This window comes from Trichoderma aggressivum (assembly GCF_033847375.1).
Source record: "Trichoderma aggressivum f. europaeum strain CBS 100526 chromosome Unknown scaffold_015, whole genome shotgun sequence".
NCBI lineage: Eukaryota > Fungi > Ascomycota > Sordariomycetes > Hypocreales > Hypocreaceae > Trichoderma > Trichoderma aggressivum.
This window is the reverse complement of record NW_026946381.1, coordinates 152,227-172,208: the sequence shown is the minus strand read 5'-3', so window position 1 is coordinate 172,208 and position 19,982 is coordinate 152,227. Positions and strand designations below refer to the sequence as shown.

At 52.4% G+C, this 19,982-nt stretch overlaps 5 protein-coding genes across 5 annotated transcripts; 4 read left to right on the top strand and 1 right to left on the bottom strand.

The window, feature by feature from the left end:
* Positions 1-6,414: 6,414 nt before the first annotated feature.
* On the top strand, positions 6,415-9,235 carry Triagg1_4675 (uncharacterized protein; the record flags this gene model as incomplete). The annotated part of the gene is made up of 3 exons (XM_062899104.1): positions 6,415-7,837; positions 7,895-8,558; positions 8,617-9,235. The coding sequence occupies 3 exons, from the start codon at positions 6,415-6,417 to the stop codon at positions 9,233-9,235; spliced, it is 2,706 nt and encodes a 901-aa protein (XP_062756255.1).
* A 1,260-nt stretch (positions 9,236-10,495) lies between these two features.
* On the top strand, positions 10,496-11,410 carry Triagg1_4674 (uncharacterized protein; the record flags this gene model as incomplete). The annotated part of the gene is made up of 4 exons (XM_062899103.1): positions 10,496-10,535; positions 10,604-10,709; positions 10,770-10,901; positions 10,966-11,410. The coding sequence occupies 4 exons, from the start codon at positions 10,496-10,498 to the stop codon at positions 11,408-11,410; spliced, it is 723 nt and encodes a 240-aa protein (XP_062756254.1).
* A 559-nt stretch (positions 11,411-11,969) lies between these two features.
* On the top strand, positions 11,970-13,087 carry Triagg1_4673 (uncharacterized protein; the record flags this gene model as incomplete). Its single annotated transcript, XM_062899102.1, has 3 exons — positions 11,970-12,056; positions 12,492-12,648; positions 12,720-13,087. 3 exons carry the CDS (start codon positions 11,970-11,972, stop codon positions 13,085-13,087), a joined length of 612 nt encoding a protein of 203 aa, XP_062756253.1.
* A 1,720-nt stretch (positions 13,088-14,807) lies between these two features.
* On the bottom strand, positions 14,808-18,974 carry Triagg1_4672 (uncharacterized protein; the record flags this gene model as incomplete). Its single annotated transcript, XM_062899101.1, has 5 exons — positions 14,808-16,129; positions 16,198-17,041; positions 17,448-17,625; positions 17,955-18,418; positions 18,735-18,974. The coding sequence occupies 5 exons, from the start codon at positions 18,972-18,974 to the stop codon at positions 14,808-14,810; spliced, it is 3,048 nt and encodes a 1,015-aa protein (XP_062756252.1).
* Positions 18,975-19,184: 210 nt separating this feature from the next.
* Positions 19,185-19,541, top strand: Triagg1_4671 (uncharacterized protein; the record flags this gene model as incomplete). Its single annotated transcript, XM_062899100.1, has 1 exon — positions 19,185-19,541. One exon carries the CDS (start codon positions 19,185-19,187, stop codon positions 19,539-19,541), a length of 357 nt encoding a protein of 118 aa, XP_062756251.1.
* Between the last annotated feature and the right edge of the window lie 441 nt (positions 19,542-19,982).

The following is a 19,982-nucleotide window of genomic DNA, read 5'->3' as shown; positions in this document are numbered from 1 at the left end:
TCCTTAGACCTGGATTTTCTGGAGATGCACTTTGGTAGCCTCAATAGCCTCGACTTGACGGCACAGTGCAGAGGAGCGGGGGCGGCCAGTCCAAGACGCCACCGAATCACCACATGACATGACGGCCATTGAGTGCCTTTGCAAACAAATGTCATTGCCGCGTGGACATTGCCCGGCGTTGCCCCAGAGGCTGATGCAAATCATGCAACCGGCATTGCTTATCCCCCATCCTTTTGAACATCTGGGGCAGAAGCTCGGCAGAAGACTTGATGACAACGTTGGTGCCGCCCTTCTTTTGGCTCGATGCTGAGAGATGCCGTGCCCAATTGGAGAAGCTGTCGAGGGCAATTGGAGCTGCGGCCGCAGATTGGAGCTTCGTAGCAGCCCGGCTATTATGCATAGCTGCAAGAGTTCTCCATCCCCCGCCGCAAAAGGCGTCGCGTGACGCCGTTTCAGCTGCTCGTATGGTACAGCACCTTGGGTCCTCTTGGAGCTCTCACCGGCCGAAGGCTTGCAAACGCGCTTGATGGTGGCCGAAGCGAATGAGAGGTGCCCGCCGCTATGCCATGCTAGCCCGTCAAGCTTTGGAGCGGAGAGCGAGAGGCTAAGGTGGCTAGCAATTAGCATCTTGGACAACGCCAATCTCGATGCCTGGCAGCCCAGAGGCAGTTGGAGCAGGCCAGGTGACTTGGGACAGCATCAAGGCGGGGTTCTGGAACCAGGCGAATTGCGGGGTGGCGATCCCTCGATGTCTGGTCGAAAACTGGGGTTCCATCACCTCTTGTCATCTTCTCTCGTGTCTTGTCTGCGTTTCTTTGCATGCGGCACGGCACCAGCAGGTACATACTTGGTATAGTGCTTCTGCTTCGTAATAAAGTGCAAGTGGTTGGAGAGAGGACGAGGCAGAGCTGTCCGCAACCAGCAACAGCCCAGTTCCAACAGCCAAAGCTCGGTGTTCAAGGAAACAGAAAACACACTCCCTCCTGCTCTCTCCTCTTCTCCACGTCCCCATATGCGGACTACTCGTTCTCCGTACCGTATCCAACTCAAAATCGTCTTGACTGACGGTGGCTGCTGAGCTAAGGTGGCGTGGCTTACAGGGCCCCCGCGATGGTTGACTTGTTTGTCTGTCTGCACCAAGTCTAGGCCATCTTTAAGCGCTCGTGTGCCGTCGCCGTGGTGCCCAAGATTCCCGAACGGCGTCTCGCCAGCGTGAGGATGATCGTCGATGGATATTTCAGGTTGGATTTAGTTTTGGGCCTTTGGCTGTTAGGGCACAATTCCAGCCGCACCTCCAAAGTTTCTGCCCGCCCCTCCAGAGCCAAGGTTGAGTGCCGGGATCAACCTGTAGGGTCGGGTACTAATTCATACAGTACGGGGTACAAGTACGAGACTCTACAAGCACGACTAAGCGGCCAGGATCCTCTCGCCGGCCCAGGAGCACGCAGGCACGGGCAGACCAGGCACGAGATGTACCCGCGGGTACTGGTGCTATTCCCACTAATGCAGGTCGCTTTGCAGGGGCCGGAAAATCACCAGATTGGCTCTCCGGCAACTGTTGCAAGAGTCCAAGTCAAGGAATTGGTGAAATTGATATGCGTGAGAGCAAGATGTCAAGTCAATACTAAAGCCAGCTATATAGCAGGCATGAAACAGCAGAATCAATGGCCATCTAATGTTGGTAAATACCTGGTGATTCAATACTACTAATGTCCGTCGTGTTGTGTATTGTCGGCATCTTGTCGACCAATATCAAGCAGAAGGATGCGGGAGCCGAGACAGGGACCTCATGGACTGCATGTGCCATGCTCCAACCAAGCGGGAGTGGCAGAGAGCCAAAAGATGCACAACTGAGACGGGAGAAGGGCGCAAACAAGGTGCGAATACTCTCGTACGTCGTTGTGAGTCAATGGCGCTGGCGCGTTGCGATATGGAAGCAGTCAAGACAGTCGATCAATCGTACGAGTGCCGTGCCGACTTCTCTTCACCGTAAGGTTTTCGTGTAACTACATGAATTTTCTGGGAGCATCGTAATCTAAGATTCGACAGACTATTTCATTCAATTGAATCCGTATGGACAGCCTCTGGCAGGGTGCAGAGAATCCCGCTCTTGGATTTCCAAAGGGGTAAACCACCGATTCCGTAATGGTATAATGCAGCAAATTACTGTGAAAAAAAGAGAGAGAGAAAATAACAAAATCTTACCAAGCTGGCACCGAGTATTACTACATTGCTCCGTACCTTGTCGTGCTTGTCTTGGCTCTGCACCCTCAGAGAAAAACCCCCGTCTGTTCCTGGGGCGAGGTTCAGGTAGTAGCCAGAGCCACGACTTAAAATAACCGCAAGGCGAGAGTCGCATTGCCCCAATAGGCTATAGTGGCAGCTTCAGGTTACCTAGATGCTACTGCTTGTCCCCATCAGCAGTCGGGGATGCCGGCGTCAGGCGGGCGGCATCGGTGATGCGAACTAGGATCGATCATGGTCAAAGTAGCAGCTCGCAGAAGCACCTGAAAAAGGGCATTCCGAAAAAAAAAAAAAAAAAGAAAAGCCTCTACAGTAGTCTATGGAGTATGTACGCAAACATGGCAGAAGGACGAACACATCGCCACCCTTGCGCATATATGTACTATGGTATACGAAATGTTGTACTTGTAGTACGTGGAGATGTTGGTTAAATGTCGATCTTGCAACGCCGCATGTACATGTAGCTGGTCCCGTGCTCGTGCCATGGGCGAATCGACTTACATGTACTTACATCCGATGCGGTGATACAATCGCCATGGCCCTCTTTTTCCTTTCCCATGCGCATGCTCCCCACTTTGCACCAGCATCCAAAACCTGGGCCGGGGGGAGCCTTGGCCGCAGAAGCTTGCAATATTGGCATCAGATGGAGCCCGCGTACTCCATACAGACGAGAAGCGAGAGTTGCGGGCAAGCGACTTGTAACAGGTACGAGTACGATGCGTGTCTGGATGGAGCACCGGCGTTTAGATTCCTGGTAGGGAAATTGACATGCAGCACGAATCTCACAAGCGAAGGGAAAAAAAGAAGAAGGACGGCTTGTGCATGCGAGAACACGACGGAGACATATCAACCAGCTCTGGGCATGGAATCCCAGGCTCTGGCGGTGTCACGCTGTCCAGGTGCCCATCAGAGAGAGGTATAGAGCCATGCTCGGCACTTGAATCCTCTCCAAAAGCCGCTCCAAGACGGAGACAAAAGACAAAGGACAAAGGACAAAAAACACTCGCTGTCTGTCCTCTTGTCCATGCAACAGGTTGGATCACATCACACCACATGCACGACATCCCGCAGCTCGTCTCCTCACTGTGAGATGCAAACTAACGCCTGGGCACTCCCCCTTTCTCCCCAATTCAATGCAGCGCCCATTCAGCTTTTGTGCAGGCCCGGTTCCACGGCCACCTCGGGCCGCCACCTGGTCCAACCCACATCGACTGCCCTAGGCCCCATCGTCATCTCGAGAGGCCTTTGGCTGGGCAGGATTGAGGTGCCGGAATGCTGCGAGGGGAAAGGGCCTGAGCAGTGCCGAAGTTGTCGATTGGCGCGTTGAGCCTTGCTTCGCCCGTCTGCTCGGCCTCAATGGTTCACTTGGTGGCCTCTTTCTCTGCTCCTCTCTGGCCTTTGCCTTCTGGCACCACCTCCATCATCCGACAAAAGAGCTGCGGGTGCTTTGTGCCAGCCAGAGCCCTCCAACCCCATGAATGAATCCACCACCCATCCATCCCATCCACTTCCCCCCTGTTAGCTCTCCGACTCGCTTCTTCTGTACATACACAGAGGAGAGGATGTGTGTTAGCGCTGCGAGTCAACACGACGACGGAGAGGGGTGAGTGCAGAGGGCAGAGGGTAGAGGACGGCGGGCAGAGGAAAAGGTGGAAAAAGCATAATTGCGGCGCCAGCTCCTCGTTGCAAGCCTCTTGCGGACGCCATCGCCGGCCGTCGTCGAGCTTCTCCATCTTGTGAGACGACTTTCTGCAATTACAATTACATGCTTCCCCTCTCTTGGGAGCATCTCCACTTCTCCCAGCGACGGCCAGCCTATCCGGATCGCCTAGCCCGGTATCTGCTTTTACTTCACACGGTATGGCCAAGTACTCCGTGGGCGCTGTTGGAGTTTCTGGAGTCTGTGCCTCTGAAATTAACCTCCAGCTTGTGGTAGCGGTATCCGTCTCGACACAGAGCTGAGGGGAGCCGGACAACTTTGCGTCTTTGTACATGTCCAGTGGCCCCCGGTACAGCCAAGTACCCTTTGCTGCTCCATGGCTTGCGTTCAATGCTCTTTGTATTAGGTAGGACAAGACAACGAAGAGAACAAACAAGCAGCATCTGCTTGACATTCTCGCAAGAGCACGCAGTAAAGTATAGTAGGCAATAAATAGGTATACGGGTTAGTCATAGTAGTCATGGCATCAAATTGGCATGGCAAAAACTTTCACACAACCCATGCAGCCCACCCATCAAATCAAATCTCATCAAATTCTTGCTCCTGGCTCCCTGCATCTGCCGCAATTCAATTCCCCTTGTGCAGCAATTGCTACGGTACCTGGCAGTTCGTACTTGTTCCAGCGCGTGCCCCGTGCGTTTGGCGGCATCCAGGGGCCCCCCCTTAGCGCTCAAGCCCCCAGTGGCCGCTATGCAGCAGCGCTATGCAGCAGCGCTCTGCAGTGCTGCGACCCTCCTCCCCCCCAAAGTTAGACCTGCAGAGGCCTGGTACTTCGGGGTACTCCGGACCCCATAAAGCTACAGCGGCCGTCCTCGTCCACGCCACTGACTGCTGGGGGACTCTCGTCTCTCCACCGGTTGAAAACGTCGACGCTTGCGCCGGCTTCTGTCGCGAAGCTCTTGACCTTCCCCCCCACCTGCTCTGCTCTACTGTACAAACCGCGACGCCTTCAGAGCTCAAGTGACTTGGACATTTTTTTTTTACCTTTTGCCGCATCCTGAAACTTGATCCCTTTTCAACTCTCGCCCCTCCCCCAAACTCGACCCTCCACGAGCATCGTCATCGCCTCGATTGCTCGTTCGTGCTCGTGCTCGATCCTTTGTCTCTCTCGCCTGCAGTGCAAAGAGCTGCTCACAAGTACAGACCCGACAGCTTTTGCGCTGGCATCGTGCGTTGTCAGCCGTCGCTGCGCTTGGATTGGCGAGTCCCGGGGCCTCTAGCAGGAGAATCATGGGCCTCGACTGGCACAAGGCGCTTCCCCAGCTCTAGCAACGCAACACCATTGCCTCCCCTTCATCTGCCGTCGCTCGCCATTTCCAGCGGCTGCGGATGCGTGCAAGGCCGGAGCACATCCCGCCTGGTTCCCTCCTTACAGCCACAATCCCTGCCTTTCCTCCCATCGTCTCACGCTCTTGACTCTTGTCTCTTGACTCTTGTCTCTTGACTCTTGTCTCTTGACTCTTGTCTCGTCTCTCTTTCGGGTTCAGTTCAGTTCAGTTCAGTTCTGGTTTAGACGCGCCGGCTTAGAAGTTGCTATACCCTCGGATATCGTCCCTCTCCTCCCGCTTCCTCGTTCTTCTTTTTAATCAATCGACCGCCCAACCGTCACCTGCGGCACCCAACCAGAACCACCAACTGCCGCGACACCACCGACGCACGGCAGTCTTTCGCCACCAGAAAAACCTTCATCGGCCTGTCGCGTCCCATCCAGTCGATCTCGTCCTCGTCACCTCTTTTTTTCCACCTTTTAGAGCTTCTTTTTTTCCATTTGATTCCCCACATAGACCGTACCTGACTTTGTTACTGGTGAGTGCAATCTCCTTTGAGCCTCAGCTGGCATCGAACCAGTCCCAACGGCCCCCCCGCAACTCTACGCACCTGCGGCAACCTAAGCGGATGCAAAGAACTTCGTCGCTCAGATCGGGAACCGTCCATGAGGCCAACGGCTCCGTCATTGCGCGCGCCTCTCCTTTTTTGCATCTGCTAGGCTGCCCCGAATTACATCATTCGCCGAGATTCGGGTGCTGTGGTCGTTCGAGACATCTCGCCATGCTTGCATGGGTTGGGCTCATCTGTGTTTTGGATTGATGCGCTAACAGCCCGGCAGTTTACTTTCTTCTTTTTCGAATTTCTTCTTCAAGAGCCATCCGTCTACTAAACTCTCAATCCTTCGTTCGGACCTCCTCCCTCGCGGATCTACATTCTCTTGGTTGGCATTCTTTGCCCAGAAGACCTCACGTGCTGAACCACTCCGGCTGATAACCCCCCGACTCTTTCCGCTCTACATCGCCATCTTTGGGCATTGGACTGTCTTCCATTAGTATCGATATCCTGCATTCTTTACGTTTGGAGAAGAAACAAGCACACGCAATAAAAAAAACAAGTCTTGGTACTTGGTCGAAATACTCGAAATTAGGCCTCTCGAATAGTGTTGCCTTTCCCAATCGATCATGAGTTCAAGCTCAATCAAGAACGGATCATCGTCGAGATTGACCCAGGCGCCATCCAGCCAGTCCCTGCTGCTGGAGAAGGTGAATGCTAGGACATCGACCCCAGATTCCGAAGCGCTAGCAAGCTCCGAAGACGAAGGCGAACACCGCCACGAATCATCTCAAAACCTTGCGCATCCCGTGAAGCCTGTTCGCCGGGCCTCTTGGTTGAACGATACATCTGCACCTCTCAGCCGACCTCGTAAGGGATCATTTGCGAGCAATTCAATGTCTCCCACCACATCGCACCCCAGCACCCCGTCCATCGAAACCGGGGCTGGTGCTTGGGGATCTCATTCTACTTCTTCCGTCATGGCCCGCGCCCCAGGCTCAAACTTCCCGTGGGGGACTGGCATCTGGAACAACGATCGCAAGGATCCACCGGCAAGGCTCAGTGAAGTCCTGCCATCTCCCACTTCGACAGTCCCCCCTGGGGCAGGAAACAACTCCTTCTTTGGGCCAGATCCTTCTGGCCTAACGCCAGTCTCCTCTGCAGGTCGCGAACCGGGCACCAACTCGCAGATTCCCTTCCCCATTCCGCTCCATCCTACACCAAAAACGTATCGCTCGCAGTCGTATTCTGCTGGACAACTCGATCCCGAGATGTCATCCGGCACTGGAATGAGCTCTTCCACCGTCATCGGCCGAGCCCGCTATCCTACTCTCCAACACCGACCATCACGGCCTAGCATGCTGAGTGAGATGGCGAGTGACGGAACCATGCTTGGAAAGGTCAAGGAGGTGGATGACGATGACGATGAGAACTCCTCGGAATCGCTTCAAGGCTCGTTTCACCAGAGTGCCGAGTCAAAGACTATTGAAATGCTTGCGCGAGAGAATGCCATGCTCAGGCAGCAGCAACAACAGCAACAGCAACAGCAGCAACATCAGCAACATCAGCAGCAGCAACAGCAGCAGCAACAGCAACAGCAGTACGGCTCTAGAATTCGACAACGTGGCGCCCCGGGATCCTATCATGGCAACGGATACCCTCTCCGTGAGTATGTTCCCGAGGAGGGAGAATATGCTATCGACGAGCTGGACGAAACGAATGACGGCGAGGCCATGGCCAGACGAGCTACTGATAGGAGAATGAGCGAGTTTGGTACAACCGGACCGTATCGCGGTCCTATGGGCTTTGAGCAACGCAAAGAAATGCCTTCCTTGAAAAAGGCTCTTTGGTCCAGCTCCCCGAGCTTCTTTGCAAACGACTTTTCTCAGAGCAGACGCCACTCCTTCGCCAACATGCCTACGCGGCAGGGCTCCATCAGCTCGATTGCCGATTCTGTAGCTACGCTGGAAGCACCCAATCCTGATAATCAGCTCAACCAGGGGTACCCATCAGGATATCCAGACAACACAGCTTTTGCAAGTTCAAGCAACGGTAAGTCTCGAACCGGGGCGCTTTATCGGTGTAACAATACTGACAGTCTCCTTGCAGCCAATTTCTTCCCCGGAAGTAGCAACATGGCGGGCTCTATCCCCTCGGCATTTGGCAACCCGTACATGTCCCAGTTTGGAATGCACAACCAATTTCCGAATCGGCCACCATCCCCCCATCGCAGCGTGTACAGTGTGGGCCAACCAAGGCACAATCAGCTTCTCCACGTCGTGCTGTTCAAGTGTGCCAGGGCAGACGTATTTTACATCCAGGAAGGAACTGGACTCACCGTCAAGCCCGGCGACTTGGTCATTGTGGAGGCCGATCGAGGCACTGACCTGGGCACTGTTGCACGCGACAATGTCGATTGGCAGATGGCCAAAGAGCTCAAGGAGCACTATGCAGAGGAGCAATACAAGTGGTTGATGATGTACTCTCAAAACGCAGCTGCCGCGCAGGAAGGCTCTGGTGCCGGCCTCTTGGCTTCGTCCAACGGCCTTCAGGGCAGCGCCATTGGCGGAATGGGGCCGCCGAATCAGCACCACATGCAGGAGCCAAGCGCCGGTGAGCTCCGTCCAAAGCTCATCAAGCGGCTTGCTCAGAATCACGAGATCCACGCTCTGCGGGATAAAGAAGGCCAAGAGGCCAAGGCAAAGAGGGTGTGCATGCAAAAGGTGAAGGAACATGGCCTCAACATGGAAATTCTCGACGCTGAATTCCAAATGTAAGTTGCACTGTTGTTTCATGGCGTTGATGGCATGTAAACTGACTGAAATCACTAGGGACTGGAAGAAGTTGACCTTTTACTACTTTGCCGATTCTTACATTAATTTCAACTCACTTGTCACGGACCTCTTCAAGATTTACAAGACGCGAATCTGGATGTCTGCGATCAACCCGGCCTCATTTGCTAGTCCTACTCTGGGCATCCAGGCTCCTAGCGGAGTTGGACCAGGCGCCGTTGGCGTTGGCCGTGGTGCCAATGCAAACGAGCGTCGCCAGAATCCAGTCTCGCAGCAGGAACAGCAATCTCAGGTCTTTGCAGGCGCTGCGCAAGCTCGGGGAATGCGATCTGGCTATGCTCAACCTCAGCTGGCTGCGGATAGGCAGGCCCCTTCGGCCACCGGATTCCCGCCTTCCAACTACGCATATGGGTCTGCTGGTGCCTTTGGAAATGCGCGAATGAATGGCGGTGCCTACACCTTGGGCATCAACCAGGGTATTGATCCCTTTGCCAACGCCGGATTCCCTCAGTCGGGTGATCTGCAATCGATCCGCCAACGATTTCCCACCTCTCAAACCATGCCGTCTCCTGGGCCGCACTCCCAAGGCGTGACTGCAATCTCACCCTCCAACGAATGGACGGCTAGCTTCCAAGGTCTTTCGCTCAACACTCACTAAAATCCAGGACGGCATAAATTGGACGAATTATACTAGCATGATTAGACTACAACACTCGTTTTCTTGTTTTTTTGGGCGCGCCGATTGCTACACTCTTAAAGGATATTGAACGATAATGAAAGAACAAAAGAAGACAAAATATTTCGTTTCGCAGTATCCCCTATCATCAGTTTTTATTCGATTTTATTTATATTTTCATCCGGCGGTGGCGGTGGCCATTTTGAAGACCACACGGGCGACACCGAGTTCGTGCTGGAAAGGAGCCTCAGTGCAAGGTTCCTCCCGACTGTCATTACCTCTTGAACAACTTTTTTTGCTATATACACACACATATATATACATATTATCCCTCTATGACTCTGGTACGGATTACGGGTTTGGCTACTGGACATGCGAGATCGAAGAATGGAGAACGGGTATGGTTTTGCTTTCGCTTCCATTGGCTGAGAATATAGACAGAGAGACCTGAGTTAACGCATGCATGCTGTAACTAATACACAATCAAAAAAGGGAAAACGGATTGGGTATGGCTAATGTCATGTACGACAAGAAACTTGTTGATTTTTGTTTTTGTTTTTCTTCTCTTGATGCTTTTCTTCTTCTCTTTTTGTCGCTCTCTCTCGACAATTGATATTCTACTTTTATTAGTACTTTTACTTTTATTCTACAGAATCTGGACTGCATTAGTACTTGTTTGTATTTTGGGCTTGGGAAATTGTACGTTTGAGACAAACATATGATTTTGTTCTTGAGACTAAATTGATGATTGAGGGCATATATATGGTTTTATTATTACATCTTCTGATGACTCTGGGAATGACCACGTGCATGATGCGTTGCTTCTTTTGAGAGCCTGGTTGCGGAGAGATACGTAAGCAAGCATCGAGGATGCACCCAAGACGGATGATTCACTTTACCACTACCTCTCTCTTTTTATATATGATGCTCTAATGAGGAATCATCTAATCTAAAAGACATTATTTTGCCTTTTAGATGACGAATGCAAACCTGAAGGTACAGATGTACTATACAAGGTACATCGTCATGTGGATTCCTCAGGTGTGAATTCTTCAACAGGAGGAAGGAGCGACGTTGGTGTTCAATGACCTCTGCGTTTCAATCCTGCAGCTGCATTTTCTTCTCTCTCTGCCAAACTTGGTCTTTCCATCAAGTCACTGGAAAGTCTCAGCCCTCCAGCGTATTGAGCGGAAACTTTTGTTCCTTTATTATTGCGTATTTCTTGCATTCTTCGTACTTGAGATGCCAGCGAAGACGAGGAAGAGAAAGGCCTCGGAGGAAGGTAAGTGGCTATGAGCGGGCTTGTGCTGCTTAGTGTTGCATATGTGTAGCTGACTCTGATGTCCTTAGAAGGAGATGATGTTGAAGAAGTTCCACAGCCCGTGAAGAAAACTGCTCGCAAGACACAGAAGAAGCAAGTGGGAGAGTCTTCAAAGAGAAGCCGAGCTGGACCCAGGTAAGACGGTGCCTTGGAATCATACGTGCGAAATGAATTGGTATTAATCGACGCGAGCAGTAATCGGGCCACCAACAGTACTTTAAAAAAGTCAAAGGCAGCATCTTCTTCTTCAAAGAGCGCAAAGAGTGCGATTCGCCGAGATGCGGATAGCTTGCTCCATATGATTGAGGGCCAGTACAACAACGCCCGGTGAGTTTTTTTAGACACATGTTTGAACGATTTTTTAATTCTAACGAGAAATAACGTTCCATAGATCTGCAATGACGGGAAACAACTCGTTGAGTTCCAAAATTTCTGCTCTTCTTCAAGATGGTCTCGATACACAGAACATTATACATCAAAAGCCGCTTGGTCGTATCAAAGCCTTGCAGCATACCCTAGATGAGTACGAGACGGCCAATCGCGACTCGATCAAGGCCAGAAAGCCAGCTGAAGGGGCCCAGTGGGAGCAAGATGCCAGAGATGTCGCCAAGGTGAATAAGAAGGCAATGGAAATGTCAATACAGATGATCAATTGCTTGGTTATTTCTGGAGAGCATGCTACATCACTTAAATCACCACCTCGTTCTGACGACGATGTCGAACAGGCAGCATGGCGGTGGATTGAAGGCGGGATTCCATCCGCAGATGATTCATGGGGATCAAGCGCACGAGAAACTTTGAAGGCTTTTGCGGGAGTTGCAAAGCTTCTTTTGTAATCTAAATGACACACACTTTAGGCGCATTTATATGCCATGTCTGGTAATTTGCTGCGGCAGTTGGTAACAAACGTTTACACACACAGAGAGAGAATCCGATATGATTGGAAGCCCAATATTACTGGGTACTCGATGGCTCCACACCCTCACCTTGTGAACTTTGCGGTGAATTTTGATGCTCACCTGGATGACTCAGCATCTTACCGCAGCTTAATTTTCCATCAAAAAATGGGCACGAGGGCTCTGAGGGGCAAGTCCTATTACGCTAGCACTAGAATAAGCCTAGCGCATCGCTTAACCCACAAACAGGCCCTTGAATTTTCAATGTCGTTTTCGGTTTTGCAGCCTCCTCCTCCGAAATTTCGACATCCTCTTGATCAACCTCCTTCAACTAACCCTCGGCAGGAAATTCTCTGACCTCAAGCCGGTTCGTCCCCTCCCCTTTCTCTATCCCCTTGAGCAACATCAATTCTTCTGTCTTCAATTGAGGAAAAAAGAAGAAGAAGAAACATTTCGCAAGAAAAGCTAACATTCTCGTCGCCGTCGCCGCATAGCCAAAATGGGTGCCCTCAAGTATGTCGAAGAGCTCCAGAAGAAGAAGCAGTCCGACCTGGTCCGCTTCCTTCTCCGCGTGCGCTGCTGGGAAGTACGTTGCCACCACTCCGAATAGCTACACAAACACACAAAATCTCGAGACGATGAAATATACGTTCTCCTTTGTGGACTTGGGCGGGCTGGATTTGTGAGGTCGAGGCAGTTTTGGGAAAGACTTTTTTCTTTGATGGGTCTGAAATTTTTCTCTACTCTCTTTTCTCGCCGGTCCCCTTTTCCCGTCTTGGGATGGGGATCTCGTGTGCGAAGTTTTTTTTTTCTTGGAATACAGAAAAAAATCTTGCACTGCTGATTTCTTGGTTTTGCCTATGAAACGGCAAAATTGATGAGATCACAGAAGAGAGACACAAAGAGAAAGATTTAGACTTCGTCTTTGTGATGTCCCCCTTGCTGCCAACATCTTCACTTTCCTTCCCCCTTGTCTTTGCTATACACTCGTTGAACATATGCTGAGAGTGCATCAATATAGTACCGTCAATTGAACGTTATCCACCGCGCCTCCCGCCCTTCGCGCCCCGACAAGGCCCGCCGTCTCGGCTACAAGGCCAAGCAGGGCTACGTTATCTACCGCGTGCGTGTCCGCCGTGGTGGCCGCAAGCGCCCTGCCCCCAAGGGTGCCACCTATGGTACGATTCTTCTCTCTCTCTCTCTCTTCCTCTTGTTTGTACTGACCGGGGAAACCGTGTGTGATCAACAGGCAAGCCCACCAACCAGGGTATCAACCAGCTCAAGTACCAGCGCTCCCTCAAGGCCACCGCCGAGGAGCGTGTCGGCCGCCGCTGCGCCAACTTGCGCGTCCTCAACTCGTACTGGATCAACCAGGACTCCACCTACAAGTACTACGAGGTCATCCTGGTCGACCCCAGCCACAAGGCCATCCGCATCGACCCCCGCATCAACTGGATCGTCAACCCCGTCCACAAGCACCGCGAGGCCCGCGGCCTCACTGCCACCGGCAAGCGCTCCCGCGGCCTCAACAAGGGCCACCGCTACAACAAGACCACCGCCGGCCGCAGAAAGACCTGGAAGAGACACAACACCCTGTCCCTGTGGCGCTACAGGTAAACGCTCTCTGCCGGAAAGCGGAAGCGTTGATGACGGCCGAGGAGGCGTCGTGGCGGTCTTCCTGGGTGTCCTTCTGGGAGTGTTTCGCGCGAGTCCTCTGGTGTCTTCTTTATTTGCGGCAGTCTCTTCTTCTTTTTGTTCGGAGTTTTGCCTGCAGTAAAAGAATCGGCGTGTCTTGAAAGTCGGGGGGGAGGCGATGAAAAAAAAAAAAAGGCCCAAGAGATGCTTCTTTGGTAGTTTTTAAAAATGGAAATGGTATGACATCTTCCGATAATAACTCGGAACTGCGATGATATCTCTTTATTTTCTTTTTTTCCTTATGTAGAAAGCAATTGTGACACTTTCACGTTCATCATCCTCATGTGTTCCCCACCATCTTAGCCATCAATCAGGTGCTTTTCGTATACTCACGATGCAAATCAATCCAGATCCCCTTGTTTCAACATCGTAGCAAAGCACACATACATCACAGCCCATAATGAACCCAAAGAAGAGAGTCGAAAAATCACATTCAATCCCAAAACCCCACGTCAAATTCGGAAGAAAAGCAAACGAAGTCTTATCTAAGTACAGTTTCAGAAGCGAGGACCCAACCTTATAAGACCCCCAAAGGCAGGAAAAGAAAAAGCCCAATGCCGCAGCTCCATCCAGAAAGCTGCCTCCTCAAGTCTTCCATCCCTTCAAATCGAACCACAGTCAAAGCAAAAAGAAGCTTCAACTGGTTCCGACTCAGTTTGTCTGCTCTCTTTCCCCCCCACCACATCATACAAGCAAGCACCGTAACCCGCAGATATTTTCGAAGAGATGAGGAAAAATAAGAAACACGCAACAATAAAGAAGAAGAAAGATAAGAAGAAAATTATCCAGCTACCCCAGTTCTACGTAAAATTCGCGACATTACCACTTCATTTCGCCCCCCATAACCCAACCAGTTTGCCATGATCTTTTCCTTTCCCACTTTAACCCTTATGAAGCTCCAATGTATAGAGTCCAATCTAGTAGTAGCTGGATCAGTCAGCTGCTCCCAAATCGAATCGGGGAACTGGCTCCATGCAGTCAATCAGAAATACAGGCCCCATTGGAAGACTCAGCATAGTCCCCCAAGTGCGGCATACAGGATCGTAGGCTCTGGACGTATAAAATGGCTGTCTGTCGTGATAAATGACCATTCTTGATCGTAGAACTGCGAACCGTAAAAGGAGAAATTGAGAAAGCACATCAAATGACAATAGAAGAATCGAAGATGAGAAGAAGTAGAAAAGATTTTGTTGCCGACGCCAGTATTGGCAACGACGGGGACGATCCAAATACAGATACAGACGAGGTTTGGGGCGAGAGCTTGCCTGCCTTTCGCTCTCAGCTCAATGCAGCTTGGAGTACCGGATGGTGCGAACTCGGAAACCCATTTCGACCCGTGTTTTTTTTTGTTTGTTTTTGTTCATAATGTACACACAAAGCATTGCGGAAATGCTGTGCTGCTCAGATCTGGAGTTGGCCGTTTCTGAAGGAATAACGCGTCCGGACTTGATGGGCTAGTGAAACAGAAAAAAGAAAACGTGAATCGAAATAGAAATGTCATCATCGTGGCAGTGTCATCACCGTGCCGCATGAAGTCGTATTCCACTGAAATGGCCGTGAGTGAATAAAAGAAGAAGAAAAGCACAAGCGGCCGAAGCGTCGTTATACAGGCAAATGGTTGAAATAAGAGGATTCAAATAGTTTACACCCAGCGTGCCTCGCCGGCATCCACCGACGTGTTGGAGGAATGTCCCTGGCTATAGCTGCCAGACAGCATCTGGTTGAACGGGGGAGGCTGGACAGGGCCGCCCGAGCTGGTGGTTGTAGAAGTTGTCGGCATCGAGACGCTGCTAGTGAAAGGAGGAGGTGCCTGCTGGCGAATGCCTTGGCTCCCAACACTAGACGTTGCTCCGTTGGTATTGCTGCCGTTCGTAGGCAGCACAGGAGTGCCAGAGAGACCTCGGTTGTGGCTTGGCCGCAGCGGGATCTGCCCTTGTGTGTTGTCGGCGGGCGTGACTTGTCCGCTTGAGGCAGCACTTCCGCGGTTATCGTAGGCGGCAATTTTGGCTTGGATACGGCGTCCATAAGGAGTTGTGCGAACCTGTGGAAGGACTGGACGAATAGCCTCGACAAGGCGATATTTTTGATGGGGGGTAGAGAAGTCAAGAGCCGTCTGGATAACGTAGTTGGCAAACGAATCGCGGAGGAATCGTTCCATCTCGTTGAGTATCTCCTCGACAATCATGTCCTTGGAAGCAGGCTGAGCGCAGCGCAAGCACTTCTCAATCACGTTGGAGCTGAACTTGTGGCGGGACAGCTGGCTGATACAGCCCTGGAACGTGGCAACGATGGGCTCAGTGAAGGTGGGCTCGTTCAGGTCGATGATGTACTGGACAACATAGTTTCCAAACGGGTCCTGCACCAGGATGCGCGCATGCTCGGTGATGCGCTGAATCAGCCAGAGCTTCTGCTGGCCAGTTGCATGATCGATGCAGCGCTGGAGCACACAGCAGCCATGTCGATGGGTTCCAACCTCGACACAGTTGTTACCAACAGCATCAAAGATGAACTGCGCGTCAGAAGCGGTGAGCTTGTTAAGGCACTTCTGGATGACGTGGTTGCCGTTGAGATCTTGGATGAGTTCCACAACTCGGAAGCGGAGAGCTTCGATGATGAGATGAACCTGCTGAGGAGTACTGACATACTCAATCATCTTCTGGAGGGCCCTTGTTCCGTGCTGGTTGAGAGCGATGCGCACCATGTCTTTGGATGCGTTCTGGATCAAGACAGTTCTTTCGTCGTCATTGCAGAACTCGAGGAGCTTTTGGCACAAATAATTACCAAACGGATCCGTCATGAGCTCGATGACATGCTGATTGGTCTCGAGCCAAATCATGTGAACTTGATCGCCTTCGCGCTCCTCCAGCTTCTTTTGGAGATAGCGGCAGCCGTGCTGATCCTTGCACAGCTCGTAAATCTGGCCTCGGAATGACTCCAGCGGCATGTTCTGATACCGAGACATCGCTGTAAAAATGGTTAGCACAGAGAATCAAGAAGAGGGAAGGTAAACCTGCTGTTACTATCCGACTGACCTTCATTGTCAAGTTGTCGACGATGTTGGATGACACGGGCCTGACTATCGCGAGGCTGACCATTCTGAGGATATGGCACGTTACCGTAGGGAGAGTAACTCTGAGGAGAGTAAGAATTCCCATTACCAGCGCCGTTAAGATTCATCTGCTGCATCCCAGTAGAGAGCGAGTGAGCCCCGTAAGAAGGTGGAGACGTAGTGCTCGGGGATGTGTAACCATTTGGCTGGTAGAAGCCACCGCCAGAGGAAGTTACAGGTGCGGCGGCGTGAGGCGCGGCGGTATGAGGAGCGGCGGTGGCCATGGTTGGCCCGAATGGAGCGGCACTCGCTTGGAGGGCTGAGTTGATGGATGGGAATACACCGGCCTGCTCACGGTTGGTGTTGATGCCATTGTCGTTGGACAGCTCGCGAGCATGACGGATTGGCATTGCCCCAGCGGGAATGCGGCCGATGCTGGCATTGTGGTTATGGAAGTGCTGCTGAGCGTGGTTGTTGGCGCTGCCGTTCAAGAGAGAAGAACCACCAGGGTTTTTGACCGTAGGTATATCGTTGGCAGAATAAGAACTCTGGAGTTTGGGAGGCGCGTGAATCGCCTGGGAACCGCCAGAGGTCTCATTCGAGCTTTCCGAGATATACTTAAGGTCAAGAGAATGACGAATGGACGAAGGGCGGCTTCCAATATTGCCAGCATCGCCAGTCTGGCTGGTGGAGAGCCCATTGATGGCTGACATGCTGTGCTGGGTGCGATGCCGGTTTACGCTGGTTCTCCAATTGTGGGAGGCCCGCGCTTCAGGGTTGGGTGAGGGCGATAGAGCAAGATCAAGAGCGGCTGAGGATGCTGAGAGCTAAAGAGGGAATGGCGAGATTAGCAAGGTCGGAATTTAATGATGAGAAGACTCTGGCCAGACGAATCACAGATCAAAGTTGGGTTGGATGAGGGTGGTGCAGGATGGAGAAAAGTCAGACGATAGGGAGGAAGAGGAGAAGAGAATTTATAGAGGAGGAAAGGATGAAAGAAGAGGAGAGCATGAGGGAAAAAAGAACAGGAGAGAGAGGAGAGTTGCAAACGCAAATCTGTGCCAAGTGGGTGAGTGAGAGAGGAGGGAGCGCTGCCAGCTGCTAAGCGCCAACTGACAGCCGCAAGAAGCTGGTGTGGAAAAAGGCACGGAGAACATAGCAGAGAAGACCTTCTTTCCTTCTCCAACCGAGATACATTGCAGGAGCGAAAAAACAAAACAAAAGATGGCTTACAATTTGATCGTCACGGCGAACGAGCGTGGGAAAGCTGTCGTCAGGAGTGTGGCCCCTAGGTAGGTGGTTGGGCTCGTCGTCACCGAACAAGAACCGCGTGGTGTTGGTCTGATCAAGGTTTAGATCATAGAACCCATTCCTTGTCCGAGTGACGGGCATTGAGTATCTGTTCGTTCTACTATTACCAAAGGTTGGGTCAGCAATTGTGTCAAGATATCCAGCTGTAAGCAAAGCAGTCGCGCAGCTTGGTATGCAGGATGGTGGCGGGAGGTGTGCGCGCATGCAGCCAGCTCTGCTCAGCGCAAAAGCTACATCAAGAGCCTGATCCCTGATGCCAACCGACAATGCTAAATACATTGCTCGCAATCCATTGCCAAGAAAGCCGCTCTTCATATGGGCTGGCTATTCTGATGGACACCGGCCCCATTCATGCAGCCCAGAGCAAAGGATTACGCCGACCAAGCAACAAATCACTCCAAGAGACAACGTCAATAAGGCTCTACTTACGAATTGGTCGCCCGGTGGCTGCTTGGATCCTGGCGAACAGCCTCTTCCTTGTCATCATCGTCGCTGTTCCGGCGCGTGGTAGGGACGGATCGTGATGGCATCTGGTTGTCGTCGAACCCGTATCGTTGCTGGAACACGCCTGTAGTGCCAGGAGGCGGAGAGGTCAAAAGCGATCCGGAGCGCGCTGGTCGATTAAACAAAGCCGCGGGAGAGGTCAAGCTTGAAGTGGAGTAGCGGTTTGGTCGCGAGAATATGCCAGGAAAGCCATTGTTGGTGCTGGTGTTTCGATACTCGGGAGGCGTTGTCGGTTCAGATTGGTGCCCGGCGAATCTATTCATGTCTTCTTCCATCTGAGCCAGCTCTAGGGCCTCCCGTCGCTGTTGTTGGTCTAGCTTTTGCATCTCGACTTCAAAGCGCCGCCTCTGTTCTCGGATCCTCTCATATTCTTGCTTTTTCTTCTCTATCTAGAAAGGAGGAGATTTAGAGTCAGCCGGGCTTCGCGAATTCAACCGCCCTCCTTGTTTCCCAAGGGTTTGCCGCGCCCGAATCTAACGGCGCCGGCCGGAACTGGGTGAAGGGGGTGGATGGGAGGCTTTTTGCGGACGAAAGCCATCAGGCTGGAGCAAGGGGGGCCACCTACCAATTGGACTTTATGCAATGCCTGCTTCGCATACAGTCAGCCAGCCAATCTCGCACATGAATAGAAGGAGAGTTCCCGGCCTGCGCACAGCAGCGAGCAGCGGCAAACAAGGGATTCTCAGCCAGAACTCTGCGACTCACGTTATTATAATCTTGAGCTGCGTCGGGCACGCGGGGGGGAGATGCCAAGGAGTTCATGGAAGACATTGTCGGTACACGCCCCGAGTCGGTTGTAAAACGGCGAGGCAGGGCGGAGCGCAGATCGTGATTCGCAGGCTGTTGTTGAGGGATGCGAGCGGCGCCGCGAGGAGGTGAGACAAGCGGGTTGATGGAGGGCTCGTTCCTCGGCGGCTGCTGAGGGCGGAAGCGCAGGTCTTCCATGCTGGGACGGAGGGAAACGAAGGACGGACAGGAATCGTACAGGCCGAATTGGCAGCGCTTGGGACGTCTATCTCGCTGCAGACATGAAGCAGGCAGGGCAAAGTCAGCAAGCTTGTCGTTGTGGACGACCAAGTTAGGGCCAGGCACAAGCCGGCGACGCTGGAGGCGGGGTGGGATAGGGTCAAGGGATTGGACAGTTGACGAGACAAGATGCTCGGTGTTGCAGCCAAGGACAAGGATGAGCCGGTGGATGCCCAGATGGTCTGGGCTGGACTGGGGCCAGCGCGCCAGGCAGGGGTCTGCGTCGAGTTCCCACACGTCGTGCTGCAGGAAGATCAGAGACTCGTTGCGGCCGAGTCGTCATCGCCTGTCTGCCAGCTCAGCATCACGTTGGTGTTGGGTGAGCGAGGCCAAGTCCAGAGCCAAGTCCAGAGCCAGAGCCAAAGCCAAAGCCAAAGCCAAAGCCACGGGCCTGAGCCTGGACAAAATCCAAAGCCACGAGCTAAGGCCCAGCCACGAACCGCCGGTGGATGGACAGAGGCGTCCAGGGCTGGTGCTACTGCCTGAGAGCAGCAGTTGCTCGTGTGGAATGGACGGCAGAAAACGTGCTCGTGCTCGTGTTCTTGGTCTCCCGCATTCCCTTGATAGCGTCCTGGTTGTACGAAGCACCGAGGGCCCAGCGTCGGGTCCAAAGAGCAAGGACAGCAGCAGAAAGCTAGCAACGCCATAGCAGCCCGCAAATCCCTTTTGTTTTCGACTTGAACCCTCTGGCCAGCTCTTTGTCCGGGGAGGGGATGAAGAATAAACAGGCCAGTCCATCACGTCTTGAACCCGCCGCCAGAGAACAGACATCGCCAGCGAAAGGAGGAGAGACAGGGAAATCCACGACCAACGGAATTGATGACATGGATATAACACTGACGGCATACGTACCTTGCTGCTTGCAATGGACTAAACAAGACGGGACAAGCGAAAGAATTAATCGTACACAACGTCTGCAATCGATTT